At 43.7% G+C, this 17,968-nt stretch overlaps 1 protein-coding gene across 1 annotated transcript in view; it reads right to left on the bottom strand.

The window, feature by feature from the left end:
* Nucleotides 1-17,968, bottom strand: part of GALNT17 (polypeptide N-acetylgalactosaminyltransferase 17) — a 1,717,045-nt gene that overhangs the window by 139,880 nt on the left and 1,559,197 nt on the right. The window contains exon 8 of the mRNA XM_085649814.1: nt 67-204. Within this exon, the coding sequence (XP_085505940.1) occupies nt 67-204 (138 nt within the window). The remainder of the gene's footprint in view (nt 1-66; nt 205-17,968) is intronic.

Raw genomic sequence — 17,968 nt, 5'->3', positions numbered from 1 at the left:
CATGTATTTACTAAACTGATTCGGGGATAAAAAGGGCTCAAAACAGTTGAAATTATGTCACATTACCTCCCCATAAGCAACAGTGTTATTGTATCTTCTCATCTCTGGATACACGTTGTCCAGATACCAATCAAAGTTTTTGCACTTTAGGCTTTTCCTCAGTGCTCTTCTTTCAGAGACATCACCAATATCAATTCCTGGATTCTGAAAGAAAAAGACAAAATAATGCACATGCTACTTCACCAAGTAAACTGTACATCATGTCCATGCATTTGTAGAGCGTATTTTTCTTTATATTTAATTTGTTTTTCTCAGTTGGCCTGTTTCGTTTTGTCTTTACTCTATTTCATACTTGGGCCCTCATTTCACGGTAGGGTGGACACTGTGGCGGAATCGGGACCAACTGACCTCCGGTCAGCGGTCCGACCGCAATATTAGGATGCAATCGCACATGGTGTGGCTGCACACTCCCATTTCTCTATGGGGACTTGTGCTACTGCCGTAAACTGGCCGTAGCTCAATCTCCCATAGAGAAATGGGTGTTTTTGTTAATCCCTGAACCAAGTGGCAAGTGCCTATTATGCGGCGCAGGGATTAACCCAGCCTCCAACCAGAGGCCACCATAGCAAGGAGGCCCTGTTAGGGGCCCCCAAAGTCACTTTCCGACAGGCTTTTCATGTCAGAAATCCCGGCCTTAAAAGCCTGTCGAAAACTGACTTCATAATCCCCACGGCGTAAACGCCGTACATAGGGGATTCTGAGAGCCTCCGACGAGCCGGTTTCAAATCCGACAGCCTTCATCGTAATAAAGCTGTCAGATTTGAAACCAACTATGTAAGTCAGAAAGCCTCCGACCTGCGTTTGAAGGCTTTCCGACTTACATCGTAATAGGGCCCTTGGTGTGAATGGCATCAAAAGTAGTTCACTAAAATTGTGTGTTCATTGAAATTCACTGTTCACTGAAATTGTGACAGCTAAATTTCGACAGCTCAAGAGTGCCATCCCAAAGTACACATCATGTTCGATAAAATTAGGATCTGCAGATCTGTATAGGCACATATGGGATTTAAATAGGTTTAAACAATGGAAACAAAGCTGGGTTCTGCACCTACACTTGTCGAAATTTAGAGAGAAAACAGCTGACAAAGTGTGCACAGGGATTGTTTACATATTGCAAAATAGTTTACACGTGGACAAAGAAGTACTCTGAGCTCTCTTTTGATGGGGGTCGGTGCTCCTCATTGAAACTGATAGAGACGTTTGAGGTCTAAACACCCCGCAGCCACCTTGGCATTTTACATCACTTCTTGTGTTGTTTTTTCAGATAACCTCACAGGGGTGATTGAGTCCAGAGTACTTCTAATGAAATACTGCTTTCAGGGACATTTGAAGGATTTTAGGGGGCCCGGCCAAACGTACTTTGGGGGGCCCCTGTTTGAAATAGCTCTGAATTTATGACCCGATATCTGCTCTGTCATTCCTTTTTAGGTCTCGCCTGAGCCAGTGCATGCGCTGCTCTGGCGAGACATTTAGGAGTGGAGTTTTTAAAGTGCTACCACATGCTTTTGCTGGCCCAGCGCTTGCGGGTATGCGCGTGTGCACGCGCGCAGCTGCCAGCTTTCAGCACCATCTGGCTTTCCTCTCGCTTGCTCTCTGAACGCTCCTCCACCCCTCCCCCGCCGCATCTCGCGTTAATTGAAAACATATGTGCAAAAGCACTGCTTTCACTTGCGACGCGGCGGGCACTTGCGCGCGCACCACTTTCAAAGCTGGGCTTGTCTTGTTTATCTCTTTCCGACAGGCCCTTCACCTCTCCCCCCCCTCTACTCCCTTTCTCCACTCGTCTCTTTAGACTCTTTCGTCTCTTCGCCCAGATTCCACTAACCCATCGGCTCGCTCACAACCTCCACCTTTTTCCCCCTCATCCTCTCCGCTCCCGATCTGTTTCATTTAAGTCCACATCTCTCTCCAGCACACGCACGCGCACTCCCCCACCCCTCCCACTTGTTTTCTCTGTTGTTAATGCCCCTCTCTCTTTCTCTAGATCCATTCTGTAAATTTTCCAGCTCCTATGGTCGGACGCTACTGGCAGCATCCTGCCCGTCTCCGCTGCCCGTGTTGCCAGGTCCGGCCCGACTCCCAGGGTGACTCTGAGCGTGCAGTCCTCGAGTGCCTTTCTGACCCGTGTGCACCCAGCTCTTCCAAATGACCCCTCTGGCGCCTGCCCTGCTCCTCCTCCTAGCCTCTGCCCTGTGCCTCCAGCAGCATGGATCCCAGGCGGAGTCCAACCTCAGCAGCAAGCTGCACACCAACAGCGCCAAGGAGCAGAACGGTAAGGCGGCTGCTGCCGTGCCCTTGTTTATGTTACAACTTCTGGTACAAGTGTATGTGTCCTCAGTGCATCATAGAGTGCTTTGCGGAGGTGTCCCATTTTGATTTTAGGCTGGTGCGCCTTTCCTGCATAATTTATGCCACAATCGTATATACTTCCTATGCACGCGCACTTTCCTCAAATATAAGGTGGACAACTTGTATTCTCATCTCTCCGATATTCCCACGTGCATTATTTTGGGGCCCTTTAGTTTGTACATGATGGTTTTCCCTGAATCCCGTTGTTTCTCTATTTCATTGGTTTGAGTGTACACTGTTTCAGAACGCTCTAAATGACCTTGCATGCTTTTAAACACCTGGTGGCCGGATGGAGCAGCTGGTGTGACCTACGCACTGGCAACCAGCCAGCCAAGCCTTTCCCGTCCCCGCCAGGGTCTATCCTCAGTTAGAAACATTTCTGATGTTGGGTGAGATCCCAAGAGTTCACTCCTTTTGAGGAATGTAGTTGATAGTTGTGAGGGGAAGGCACATGTTCCCGCTTCACGTGCCCCCTTCTTTGTGGGCGGGAGGGTATGCTTGCAGTTCTGCTGTTTCCAAGTGTTTACCGTTCATCACTGTTTGACACCTCTCTAACTTCCTCATTTATGTCGTGGATGGCGCCCCATCTGTATCCCGCTGGCACGCTGAATTGGAAACCAGTCTCTTTTGCGTGTGTTTGTTTAAACTCAGGTCCGTGCCCCTCCTCCTGGGTCCATTTGAATGAGATGTATGTTGTCCGTGTGCTGGAAACGAGCGTAAAATAGTGTCAGTGCGCCATTCTAACACCCATAGAAAATGATGCACAATAACACATGCACTCATTCCTTGCGTCAGGTTAGGCATAGCTCAGTTTCTGTTTATGTCTCAGTGTTTCACTCATGTAATACCAGTCATTTTGTTTACCCTCGTTGAGCAAAAGTGCTATGGTGCCAAAATAAGTAACATAATCCCATTTTGGGTGTGCATTGGGGTGGGGCGCGGAGTAAAATGATTTTGATTATTTCAAGTGATGACGTTTGGTAATAACGTATTTGATATCGGATAAACCTGTTGGTTTTGAATTCCACCTCAGGTGCCAGACTTCTACAGGACCTTTTATATTAGAACAGTCAGTAATAAGTTGAATTGGATCGCCTCCCACCCACAGGCTACAGCCTTCCCTACTGCAGCACTCACTCACCTGTAGGATGGCCTCATTTCACTGGTTATAGACACTTGGGCATTAGTGACAAGGCTGTTGGTAACACCTGATCAGTACGGCTGCAAAGTGTCATTTTCACAGATGTTTTACAGTGTGCATATTTTACATTTGTACAGTGGCAAGGCTGTTTCTCCTATCTGTCTTATATTGCAGGTTTCATAATTGTTTGGCCTTCGATTAAACTATTCCAAAAGCCCATTGTGTTGGTGATTGTATATAAAGTTGAGTCAAGCTGAATGCTCCGCACAGTGCCAATAGATTTTGTCTTAAACCTCTGACTAGGGCAAAGAGACTTCTGCATTCATGGTCTGCATTCCCTCACATTTTCCTTCCAGATACCATATGATGTGATCCGCTGTAGATAAAATGAAGTGATGGTGACTGATGGACGAAATTTCAGAGACAAACTTTGTCTATGCCAGACCTCTCAAATGGACCTCCCTCTTAGCGTCAATGGTTGGGAGCATCACTCAGCACCACCACAGCATCACTCAGGACCACCACAGCATCACTATATGCTACCACAGCATCACTCTGCAGCGCCACAGCATCAATCAGCATCACCACAGCATCAGTCAGCACCACCACAGCATCACTCAGGAACAGCACAGCATCACTCAAGCCCAGCACAGCATCACTCAACAAAACCACAGCATAAATCGGGGCCAGCACAGCATCACTCAATGACACCACAGCATCACTCAGTGCTTCTTACACTTTTTAATTACAACTTCTCAGCATGCTGCACAGCAGCCACACTTCTCTACTGCACAGCTTAGAAACATTGGCAAAGTCAATAGCTCTACCTAAACACTTATAAGGCGCCCCAATGCATAGCCAATAGGTCTTGCCTTTAGGACATTATAAGTGTTTAGTTATCCAGCACAATATCCTTGATTAAACAACATCAAGAGTTGCATGGCTAAACACTTATAAGGTCCCAAAAGCGAGACCTATTGGCTATGCCAATGCTTGTTTGCTCAGGTCACTGACAGTGCACAAGCACACCTGTCCAAATTCTCAATGTGTTTACATCTAATATTCAGGGACATGCGTGGTTTCAGTAATCTGTGACACCTTCTCATTTCTCAAATGTGAGGTCCTGTTTCGCGCTAATAGAAACTTTTTTATGGATGCTGCTTGAAACAAACACATTTCTCTGCAAAACGTCTTTAATACACTCAGACACATAACCCACAGTAACAATTAATTGAAGGAATATGTGGTAAATTACTTGTTTGCTATTCTCCACTGTACTGCTCTGTTGGAATGTTCATGACATCATAGAATGCCTGAGTGCCTCTCTAGGTGAGATTGTCAGTTGGTGTACTCAGGCTGAGCTGTAAGGAGCTTGCTCCTGGTGGGGCTATCCTTGTACTATCTAACTTCCTCATGTTATCCTGACCACCTATGATGGAACCAAGCTACCAATAAAGAAGTAACCTACATGAACTGATGGACTCTGTATCATCCTTTACAACATTTTGGCGACGATTTTGAAACTACGTGTGCAACAAAGGGAAAGAGTCAATCAAGGAACCAAAGGACTAGCAACTAAAGATTTTAAGGACTTTAAGGACTTTCAAAACGTCAATTGAAAGTCGGAGGTAACGCCCTGGCCAGCCCCACCAGTGTCCTGTTCCACCTGGACAGCCTGCAGCCTGGGCGTTTAGTCTGCTGTCACCCATCTGTCTGCTGTCACCTGGATGATTTCCTAGTCTCTAGCAACAAGCCTCTCTGCGCCTCAACAGTGAGAGTGTCTCAGTGTCTGGAGTGAAACTTGTCTTTTGAACATTGCGTAGCTGAACAACAGCGACTAGCACTCTTCGTGTGTGTGTGATTTGGGGCAGTGCTTTATTTGGGACAGTCATTACATCAAACGGCTTTCAGCAACCAAGGAGGAATTGGCAAAGTGACTCGCTGTGCGAGTAGCGACACCTTGTGGGACACTGTGCATCTTCTGGTGAAATCAGAACTTTATTTTCCAGGATTCATTTTTTTTTAAAATGGACCGCATCGGCAGCGCATCGTTTAAATTCAAGGTCGGTGCTCGCGCTTCTCACCGTTTCTCCAGCGTCGCGTGGATCCTCATCGTTCTTGGTGACGTCTTTCTTCCTTCATGCCTTCACTGCTTTGTGACGCCCGCCTGCAGTAGCGCGCTGTGAGCCACTCGGCTCGACGTGATGCAGCGTGCTGCCATCTTGGAATTGGCTCTGCATGCTGATTCTGTTACCTTTTTGCCAACCACGTTCGTTTGACTCCTTCCGGCTTCAACACTTACTCGCAGACTTCCGTCTTCGCAGTTTGACAGATGCTTACACGTGACAATGTCGTTGAGCGGTTCAATGATGTGACACGAGTAACGGCATTTCTTGAGAGAATAAAGGTGAGATTGATTCTGGTGACTGCTTTGAAGTTCTTGACAAGTTTGGGCTGGACTTGCATGTTGCAATTCAGTGTGCTCCTGTCAAAGTCTGCGAGGAGTTACCTATCCAAGCAGGGGCAAGAGCAATGTTTTTGGAGCTGTGGTGGCTATGCGGACAACTCAGGGATAATACTTGGACCCGCAGCTCTTCTACCGGGACACAGTATAAGTCGGCATAATGCAAGTCCTGGTTCGTTTGTGGTCTGCGTGTAGGGATCTCGGGTGAGAAATCGCTCACCGGTGTTAGACTAGTGCTTTGTGATTATAACATCTGTATTCATTATGTGTGTTCTCTATAGGTCTGTGCTTTCATCGTGTGGGGGAGGGGTCATGGTGTCTTGCCTTAATTTTGGTTGGTTGTCTAGAGTGTGACACCTAGGGGAGGGTGTGCAGTCTCTCATGGGCATTTTTTTCCTGTGATGTACCCTTATTAGGGGAATTTGTGTTGTGTGTGGGTAGTCAATGCCCGTATTAGTTCTACAGGGTTAGTACCCTGTGGTGTACCCTACATAGGGGAGGTTGGGTTGTTTCTGGGGTGTGTACCCCGTGGTGTACCCTTATCAGGGGAGGTTTTTTTTTGTTGTGTTTCTGGGGTGTGTCCTGTGATGTACCCTTCTAGGCTTTAACTAGTTTGGGGAGGTTGTGGATCTGGGTAGTCAAGGCCTCATGTCAGTTCCCAGGGTGGTTGTCCTGTGGTGTACCCTTCTAGGCTTAAACTAGTTTGGGGAGGTGGTGTATCTGGGTAGTCAAGGCCTCATGTCAGTTCCCAGGGTGGTTGTCCTGTGGTGTACCCTACCTAGGGGAAGTCGTGGTGTTTTGTAGAGTGTTTTGACTCTTTATGTACTCATCTCTTTGGGGGAGGTTGTGGGGGTAATTAATGCCTCTATTTTTTAGTTTTCGGTTTTCTTGGGTGCGTGTATCCTTTGGTGTACGGGGAGGTGGTTTTGTTTTCATGGGTTAGTACTCTGTCGTGTTCCTTGGTGAAGTTTTTGGTTGGTCTCTGATGTTATCTTTCATGTGGACACTGTGCTCCGGTCGAAGTCTACCTGCGTGGAATTCGTGGCCAAGGGTTTCACGCTTGTACAACTTTGAGGGGGAAGGTTTTTGTTATTCGTTGATGTTTAGGCCTCTTTATGTGTTAGCATGCTTTCTACCAAGGGACCTATTTGTTGTGGTGGTGACACTTTTCTTGTCATCCGGAGTGTATCTAGCCACTATTGTTTCTCTTTGTTGAGGATGTTGTTTTCTCTCAAGGGTCTGTGTTTTACACCCACTTGTGTTTAATGGGGTGTCTACCCTGTGGTGTACCCGAGTTTGGGGAGGTTGTGTGGGTGACCGCTCTTTTTTTTTTTTGTGCAGTGTTTTTTATCTTAGCTACTGTGTTTTCCCTAAGGGAGGGGGATGAGCCGTGTAGTAATGTTGTTTGCAATTTTAATGTTTCACTGGCTTTGCATTTTAACATACTTCCGTTCATGCCAGTGAAATTCATGATGCCTCATGCATTACTCTTGTGGATAGGTGTACCTCATTGTTGTATCTTCTTGTTAAGATATATTGAGGTATCCTATTTGTCTTTACGTTTACTTCTGCTTTTGTTCCCTGAGGGAAGAGGATGTGTGGTAAATTACTTGTTTGCTATTCTCCACAGTACTGCTCTGTTGGAATGTTCATGACATCATAGAATGCCTGAGTGCCTCTCTAGGTGAGATTGTCAGTTGGTGTACTCAGGCTGAGCTGTAAGGAGCTTGCTCCTGGTGGGGCTATCCTTGTACTATCTAACTTCCTCCTGTTATCCTGACCACCTATGATGGAACCAAGCTACTAATAAAGAAGTAACCTACATGAACTGATGGACTCTGTATCATCCTTTACAACAGAATACAGTACTTAAAACAATGTTTAGGAATTATTACAAACTCTTCAGGGCAAGACTCTGCAGACTGAGCTGGCTCTTTTAGGGGGGTCTGAAAGGCCGGGGCACTCAGCCAGCGCCCCCTTTGCCAACGCCTTAAAGCGTCTCTGACTGCTTCATGGGTATCTCTCTGTGAACACATTGTGGCACTAGGATGTGCTTGGAATGCCTTGAACGTCTAACAATCTATCGCAAAAAACATACACATATGGTCATAGCTTCATCTAGATGTGGCCCGCACACACACTGCACCCGTAATTTCTAGCATAATCACCCTTTATTGACTCACGTGTTCAGCCTCAGATGCAGCCATCTTAATCTTTTCCCAATGTATGGCTTAACTCAACTACAGATACTCAGAATAAAAGCCACATATGTTCTATCATTAATGTCTTTGGTGTTATTTGGGCCTTTGCCTTTTTGCAGGAGAAACATTTAGTCACAATCCCTCTTCACCTTTCATAATTGATGGCTCTTGTGAAACATCTCAAGACCCATGCCAAGGTCAGATGCCAACACCTCAGAAAGCATCATTAAAACCCCCGCTCGCCCAATTAGCAAGAACAAATCCCTAAGGCTGTTCTAACGCAAGCAGGAAGCAGACAACATAAGCAAGGTGAAAATCAGAGGCTAATGAGAAACAACACAAAAAAGCACAAGGCAGCAAGATCGTTATCATACTGTATCTTACCATGAGGTGCTGAACAAAACTATTATCAACACATGTTCTCTGCCACTTCCTAACACTCTGACAAATGCTTCTGAGCGAGCTTAATGAAGGCATAATGTGCCGAAGCAGAAGTTTTTAAGATGTTGTGAATAAAAGAGATCATTTTCAAAGAGGTATGATTTAGATTAATGTATGTACTCATTTAATTTATGTAAGAAATAACATTAGAGCACGAATTCTGTCATTAAACTGTGCCCTTTGTTACCGGTGGCTGCTTTCTTAATGTTTTCTCAATTTTCTGCAAAGTTCATTAGGCACAGCAGGAAAGCAATTTCACATTAGAAAGCGCTGATTTTCTAATATCGGGACCTATTCACTGTAAATGTAGAGTCAGAGCTGTTTCCAGTGCTTCCCATGCCTTCAGGAATTGGACATAGAACCTCTAAAATGGGAATGTTCTTGTGAATTGTAGGATCCAGCGTGCACAGTCATGGGCAGCGCAGTGCCCTCTTTGCACTTTTACTAATTGGGGGTTGGATGTTTCCTGGATAATTTAGGGCACGTGAAAGAGTACTCCAGTAGCCCTGTTTCATGTACTGATACATGCTTTTGTGAACGCGCCCTTAATGCTTGGGTTTACGTATTTCTTGGGATTTGCAGAATAACACAAGTGCACAATGTGAATCTTACACATATAGAGGTGTGCAGGCAAACTCATGGCCCAGTATACATTCTCAGTGTAGAATACTTGAGTTGACATGTGGGGTATGTACAAAAGAAGTGTACTGCCTCTACTGGGAAATGTTTTCCCCTTCGAAGAGCTCTGTGACTGTCCCACACACCCCATGCAAGATGAGGGCGCACCTATTAATTTCCTAACCTGGAAAAAAACACCGTCCTTCCCATTTTTCATATTTCCAGAACGGGAAACAGAGGAGCAAAACATTGTAAATAACGGCACACTTTCCACCGTTGACTGCTCACATACATTTGGCTGAAAAACCATCCAGCATCCTTGGTCCCCAGAGATTTACACCAACAGACTGAATGCAGAAACCGAGGGATTGTCAGCAAGAATCAATCCGATTTGAGGGCGGAAATTGCCAGGTGCTGACTCCATTTTGTGGAACACGTGCACCTTAGGTGTTCGAAACGTCTGTCCTTTCAGCCCACGCTCACAAATCTGTCCAACCGAGAGCTGTTTGGTCCCTGGGACTTGCATTCTCCTGCAGTCTCTTTCAGCTGGCTAATTTTGCCAGCAGGGCCTGCACCGGAATCTGAGAATGGTAAAACATGATCTGCATTAGTTGGTCGACTCCCTCGAAAGCAATGAGCAAGGATGGACATTTCAGATGTTTGTCCGCATCCGTATATTCCGGGTCCAAGCACGTCTGAACCTCAAACATGGCGGTGACCCACTTCCACATTCAGAACGTCGCCAGTCATTTTTCTGCAAAAACGTACAAAGAGTGCAAACATGCCCTGGCAGGCTATTTACACCTATCAGTGCAGTTTAGCAAAGGCCGGTGTATTGCGTAGAATGTATATCACGTCCTCACACCAAGGGCGGGAATACCTTTGGTGCTGGCACCAGAGTCACCCAATAGGAAGAGCTGTACTGGAGGGTTGCTCGACTTGTATGAAAGTATAAGGAGGGTGGAGATTGGCTGGGGTTGTACTGTACAATGATCTTATATATTAATAATGATGCTAAACAATATTGATGCTGTACAATTAGCATGATTAACTTATATACTGTTGCAAAGTCCTCCTGTGCCCTAGGCACCCCCCACTTTTTGATGACTGGTACTGGTGGTAACTGACTCTGACTGGCCCTGGGCTCTGCCTTACCAGGCCCAGGGCCAGTGCTATGCTGAAAGCACTTAGAATACAGTGACAACACCTACATACACTAGGGTACACTATGGGTTGGGGTACCCCTGGAATTGGCATGACCTACCCTCTAAGGCCCTTGTACATAATAGGGCAAGGGGATTGAAACTACCTATCAGTCCCTAGTATATAATAGGGCATGGCAGTTTAGAGGCCAGCAGCCCTTTCTGCAATTGCATGTGTGCACTGCTGAAGCCGGAGGTCAGTTTAAAAGGAGCCCTGTGTTGCAGGACTGCTTTTAAAAAGTACATTGTGCCCAAATTCAGCTTTTGTGTTAGGGGCACTTAAAAAGGACAAACCTACAATGTTTGGGCATGGTAGGTACCCCCAGGGTCACCCCTAGGTTTTCCAGGTACTTATGAGAAGAATCCTTATAAAAAGGTTTTTATATGCCCTGAGGTAGTGAAATTGCAAATTTCACTCCCCACATTGTAGTAAAGTGGTTCCCAAAATCGACGTTTGTGCTAGGAGCACTGTGAAATGAGGATCTGCAATATGTTGATTTATTCAGAACCCCTAAAGTCTTTCCTAGTTGTTTCAGGGGTGGGTGGGTTCTCGGTAAGCCAAAATTCAACCCTGTTCTGCTCTGCCCTGATTGGTCAGAGATAAGTGGGTGAGCCTGGCTGCTTTGAAGAGGGGATAAATGAACCCTGGGGTTAGGAAGCCTCTCGGGAGGAGAGGTTGCTGAGCATAGGAATGCCAAAGCCAGGGAGAAGGCCACTAAATAATGCTTTTCAAGAGAAGGGGAAGAAAAGCTAAAGACATCAGTTTCATTTACAACTCTCCCCTTTGACCCAAGGCAGGTGCTAGGCTTAAGAAAGGAAAGAGCAGATGCAAGGGGGAGAGACTATGGAGATTAGCCATCCTAGGGGTGTGTTTAGCCTGCTCTTCTCTTGCGGCTGAAAATTCAGACATATTGAATTTTGGAAGAATAGTGGTTTCTGGCTTATCATTTTGCCACACTTTGGAGGAAGTGATCATGCTATGGGGTGGGCCCTTCACTTCATTGGACAGGAGTGCCCTCCTTCTTGACCCCATAGAACACTAATAATTATCTGAGACGAGGGTGCCTCTCAGACCTGCTTTTGGAACCGAAGAGAAACAGAAGGGCCAAGGCTGAAGAATTGGACGTGCATTCACCAGGCCTGCACTCTGAAGACTGCGCCTTTTTACACCATCTGAAACTACAGCCTTGTGGATCAAACCTGCTTCTAAAGGACTAAAGAGTGGACTCCCTTCAAGCTACAGGTTAACAGAGCTCACCTGGACCATCACCACAAAGAATCCCCAGCCTGGAGTACAACCAGTGGAATTGTAAGGGTTTTGTCCAAGTGGATTGTGGGAATTGAAGTCTCACACTTTCAAGGACCCTCTTGGAGATTCCAGAACCTTGGAGTGTGTGTTGGACACTTTGGGACCCGCAAGAAGAACTTCAGGAAGGAGTTCTAACAGGATCCAGCCTGCTGGAGGGGGCTGCACAAGACTGGTGGGAGAGCCTCCAGAACAATTGGTAAATGTGAATGTGTCCCTGTCAGAGACAACAAAATGACCAAAAGGAGACCTGTTGGTTTCTAAGCACTAGAAAGTGACTATTCTTTAAAAATCCATATCTCTGGTTCCCTGCATTGGATTTTTCCATTTTGGTGTCATTTAAAAGATAAAAATATTCGCTATTTATATAAAGTGGTGTTGGATTTTTATTTTGTGTTTTGTCTTAGTTACTGAATTGGTGTTTTTAAATGCTTTACATACCTGTCTTTGAAGTTAAGCCTGCCTGTTTGCAGCCAAGCTACCAAGGGTTGAGCATAGGAATAATTTTCTAAGACCTATTCTGAGCCCTATGCTGTGTTAGTGACCTTATTGCCAGTGGCAGATATACATTTGCCCCTACTAATAATTCACCTTCCAACATATATTTATATATATATATACATATATATTGTCTCTCAAGAAAATAAAGGCGCAGCACTCCTCTTGGCAAAGATCTCATTTTATTTCAAGTCGTGTTCCTCCTTCCTACGCGTTTCGAACTGTAGTTCCTGATCACGGCAAATTGTTACTTTGGTCCTACTTCAATTTCTACCTTATATGCTGGTGCATATTAATGCTGTTGTAATCCATTCTGGGCATGGCAGTCTATCTGTTTTCAATGTCAATAAACTTTATGTTATTCTACACACAGCTGTGTTGGTTAATAGCATGTTCCATAGATGATACGCTGAGTTAGCAGAGGAAACTTTTCAAATAGCGCTTGTCATTTGGTAATGACAAATGCGCGTTTGATTCATAACCATCAATCACATGACCGATGTTAAAAAGTTTAAGCGTCGGATCATATCAAAAGTGGAATTAGTGACTTTATATCATTAGCGTTTTGGGGGCTGAGTGTCCATTATGTTCTGCTCTCATCTCTCATCTCAGAACATGCAAATACAGTTTATACAGCATTACAAGTTGTTACCTATTTATCATTTGGTGCGTTTGTGCACATTTAGACTAGTGTTTCAAAAATGGATTCACTTTTAAATCATGATATCATTGGGGCATTTCATATTTTGACATATTAATCAGTATATTTTTTCATCATCAAGTCTATATAGTTCTTATTCCTGATTATCGTCCAGTTATGTTGTTTTCTTTTCAATGCTACAGATGAACATGAAGCTCCTCATCCCCATTCAGACCCAAGGGGTGCTTGGTTTTGAATCTCATTATCATTCGCGATTCCAATCTTCGTAGTTTTTGTATTCGATTTCCTCCTCGCTCATTTGGAGGTACTGTCACTAACCCTGAGTATTTGATGTCCAACCAAGTTTTTCCAATATGAGTTGACAATGACATGTGTTTCGCAATTGCATATGTGTTGTCCATATTTTGAATTGCACGCGTATGTTCCAATATACGCTTTTTCAGAGGGCATGTTGTGCTTCCTATGTATTGCTTCCCACAAAAGCATTGAAGTATATAGACCACAAATGTTGAATCACATGTTATGGTTTCTTTTATTTCAAATATCTTTCCAGTTGGGTCTTTAAGATTCTTTAAGTTCTTTCCAATTTTGCAGGCTTTGCATGACATACATTTTGAAAAGCCTTTAGATCTTGACTGTAGCCATGATTCTGTTTTTATGGCTTCAAAGTGACTCCTCACTAGATGATCTGAAAGGTTTGGTGCTCTTCTATAGGGTTCTATGGGTTTAATATACGTATGTACATATATATATATATATATATACATATATATATATATATTAAACCCAGCCAATCTCCAACCTCCTTATACTTTCATACAAGTTGAGTATGTAACCCTCCAGTACAACCCTTCCTATTGGGGGACTCTGGTGCCAAATATAACATGTAGTATTAAAATTAAACATAATTTTAATACTACCGGTTATATTTTGATTTTTAAGCAGTAATACCAAAAAGATAGCAGTTAACTACTGCTGGTATTACACTTCTATTAGAAGCTCTTCTTTGTGAAAAGAAGTATCAAACCTCCATTGCTAACATTCTATTGTTAACTGTGTACAAGGGATATTTTACCAGTTGTTGAGCATTTTCCATAACAACCCTAAAAGAAATCAAATGTACCGGCTGTTTCAGGGACAGCTTGCTGGGGTTACAGATTCAGTTGTGCAATTTGAATATAAAGCTATGAAACCCAAATCGAGTATCTTAGCATCTAATTGGTCGAATCATGGTTACATGACATCACTTCCTATTGCATTCCTAGGGCACATACCACTTTTTAGAATGTGGGGTGGATATCTCACTCAAACACTCTGGAGTGTGAAGGCGCAGACATTTTTATCGTCACCAGAAGGTATTCGGTTCAATGGGGAGTTCTGGTGTCTGAAAAATATTGCTCTGGTAAATGTTTAAAGGCATCAAGAACATTGTATGTGACCCTGTGACCACGAGTCCAAACGAAAATAATGAAAGCCAAATCCAGTGAGACAACAACGGCCATTGAACTCTAAAATGAAGCGAGTGGCATCTGCTGACAGACGTGTTTCTGAGGTTGCTGAAGACTTTTTTCTTTTCATTTCCTATTTAATTCTGAAAGCTTTCCTTCATCCGATCACTTCTAGCGTAAAGTGAGATGACATTAACCTTAAAAACAACACATGCCTTCCATTTGCACTCCGGCATCTATTTTTCTTCCTATGTGTTTAAAAATTAAACATGACATGCATCATTTGTCTTTTATTCTAGGTTTATTTAACACAAAATATTCGTTTTCTTCATATCTATTTAGGTGTGGTTTGGGGTGTTACACCCCCCAAATAAATGCATTCTTGGCTTGGTAGTTGGGTGTGGGGGCCTTGAGTCAGGTCTGCTATGTCTGTGTCAGTTATTCCCATCATCCACCAAGGATGAAAGACAAAATAGTCACCTTTGAGGTAAAACAGAAGAGAGAGACAGAGATATACTTCTGGAGGCTGAATTTCAACACGGGAAACCAATACCGGCTTCTCTGGTGGTCAAAGGGTGTGATTCTAGGCAAACTGTGTATTTCACAGAGCCTCTTCTTTCTTTATTAACATATATGAGAGCACCTTTCCATATATGAGGTCAGGACATCCGCTGTAAAGTACATCCTCTATTTGATGTAATAGACAATAATGTTGTTCCAACTATAATTAGAATCTAGTCCACGTTTTGGGTTTACATGACTACTGACTCGCCTCTTCGTTCACTAATGGCATTGTAATTGGGGGAAAGCCATTAATGTTTCTAAGTTCATGTTTAAAAACTATCACTTTTAATAAATGTCTGTCTATGCAGTGAAATAATCTGATGTACTATGGCAAAATACTACTGCATTTTAAAGAAATATACTTTTTAGAATTTTGAAAAAATATCATATTTTTACTTTATGTGACAACTCCCAAATGCATTCTACACTTGATAGTTGTGTCTAGGGGCTCTGAGCTTGGTCTGCTATGTTTGTCTTGGTTTTTTCTTGTCCTTCTGATTTCGCTTCTCACAGCTTTTAACTTGTTCACTTTTTGAAGAGAAAATGTGAATATATTTAGTGACTGGCTTACCAGAAAAACTAGTAAAAGTACACTTATTGAAGTGGGTACAAATGTTCTACTTTTTGGAATTCATCAACATTGGTAGTAGTATGCTTGTAAAGCTGCCCAAGACTCAGGTTTCCAGTATACTACTGGCAATCAAACACCCAAAATGCATACACATAGTCTAACCAGCAGCAATCACTCGAGTCACATTCCAACCTACCATTTTTCATCCACTATACCACTCTAGGGAAAGGCCCACCTAATGAAAATCAGTTCAGACACTGTTCCTCATGGAAACAGCCCATCTCAAACATTGGCCCTCTCATCCCTCCACTCTGCAGCGCACTGCTTTTTAGTAGGGACATTTGAGATTCACCCCCCACGAATCTCACTGACTAAATTATGCCCCTGACCCTTTTCATAACACCATACAAAGGGTAATTTATTTTAGCTTGAAAAAACACTACAATTTTGGGTTTCATGTAGGTGGTGCTCATGAAGCTCTCTGCCACAGACTCGGTTTGTGTCCATAGCCGTACATTGTGTACTTGAACTGTAGTCTATATGTTATGACCTATAAATGTGATGTAGATTCATAGGCAAAAGAGAAGGTAGACTTTTGGCATTACCACATATAATAGATTTTATTAGCAACAATAAAGCACACAACTTTTAATTGATGCAGCCCATTCAAATATATGATAATCAGAGATACGCTCACAAATATAATACAGTGCAAAAATCGTGTAGTAGAGCACACAATAATTCACACTGTAGAATATTTTCAAAACATTCCTCAGGTATTCTCTATCCATCCTGTTAGATCAGAACCTTGTGATAAATTCCAAAGTAGGCGATCAATTCCATTTTTTCTACCTTTCTGATATGGAGAAGTTTGAGAGTTATTCAATTTTTCTGAGAGTAAGTGAGTGTGCCCCTAGACTTGCTATATAATAATGCATGTTTTAGTTAAGTGATTGAAAGAAGTTTCACTGGAGAAGCACAAGCACTTGAGAATCAAACTGTTTATGCATGCAAATCACTTTGCATAAAAAACTCAGGCGATACAAAAAAACACCAATTCTGAGCTAAACCACATTAGAAGATCCCACATAGCAATGTCAATCAATCAGTCAATCAATCAGGGATTTTTAAAGCGCGCTACTCATCCATGAGAGTCTCAAGGTGCTTATGGGGGGCTTTGGGCACCTCCGGTCATCTGAAAAGTCAGGCCGTGGAGCACTTTCTGAATGCTTGAAGTGTGGGGCTTCATCTGATGCTGAGAGGGAGTTCATTGCAGGTTTTGGCCGCGATGTAGGAGAAGGATCTGCCTTCCGTTCTGGTTCTGTGGATGAGGGGGATTTCGGCCAAGGCCAGGTCAGCGGTTCTTTTGGGGGTGTAAAAGGAGACTCTTTCGTTGAGGTATTGGGGTCTGGTGTTGTGGAGGGTTTTAGGCATGTGTGAGCAGCTTGAAGGGCATTCTTTTTTTGACGGCGAGCCAGTGGAGGTCTCGTAGGTGCTGGGTGATGTGGTCTTGTTGTGGCATGCTGAGGACAAGTCTGGCTGCAGCGTTCTGGACAATCTGGAGTTTGTGGAGTAGAGATTTGTTGATTCCGGCATAGAGGGAGTTCCCGTAGTTCAGCCTGCTAGTGATGAGTGCGTGGGTGACAGTCTTCCTGGATTCGGGGAGGATCCATTTGAAGGTCTTGTGGAGTATGCAGAGGGTGTTGATTGTTGAAGTATCCAGAGGATACGTGTGTGATCCCAGACACAAAATATTCGCAAATCACAGGTGCTTAATTATAAATAATTATAATAATTATAAATATCTAGAATGTCTTTATAGGAAAGTGTATCTAATAACTTTTTTAAATAATAGGATCAACCAAGAACCTTTCAGTTCTATTTTTCTTACTTTCTTTTTTTATTTTTAGTGGCAAGATTAGAGTGAGGAATGGAGCGAACATAGTTGGATCAGATTACTGGAGAGTCTCCACTCCTCCTGAATGAAATTTTGTGTTGCTGCTGGTTGTTTCTACTACTACCTAGGGGGAGTGGTGTGGCACTGCAGCCAGGGTGGCTGCCTCCGGAGCACAGCGCTCACAGTTCGATCCCCAGTGCCAGCAGCAGCTCAGCCCAGCACCATGTGACTCTGGGCAGTAGCTCAGCTAATCTCCTGACTGCCCCCAGCGCCTTGAGACCCCGAGGGGTGATTAGTTTGCGCTTTACAAATACCAGGTTACATCACATGAATTAAGATTGTCACTGCTGTGCTCTACACACTTCCTTTCTGCTGTGGCCCCCTGCCCCTTTCTGAGGTTAACTCAATTGGGTGCAAACGTGGGTTGCATATTGAAGATGTATAGTGCCTTATGAAATTAATCGAATTGTTGGATCTGATCTAATATATGAAACCACTGTTCAGATCTGCCTCTACCATAGAATTCTTATGAAACGTATGCCATTAA

Source organism: Triturus cristatus, chromosome 3_2 (genome assembly GCF_964204655.1).
Source record: "Triturus cristatus chromosome 3_2, aTriCri1.1, whole genome shotgun sequence".
In the NCBI taxonomy this organism is placed as follows: domain Eukaryota; kingdom Metazoa; phylum Chordata; class Amphibia; order Caudata; family Salamandridae; genus Triturus; species Triturus cristatus.
The sequence above is the reverse complement of the archived record's forward strand: the minus strand, read 5'-3'. Positions and strand labels throughout refer to the sequence as shown.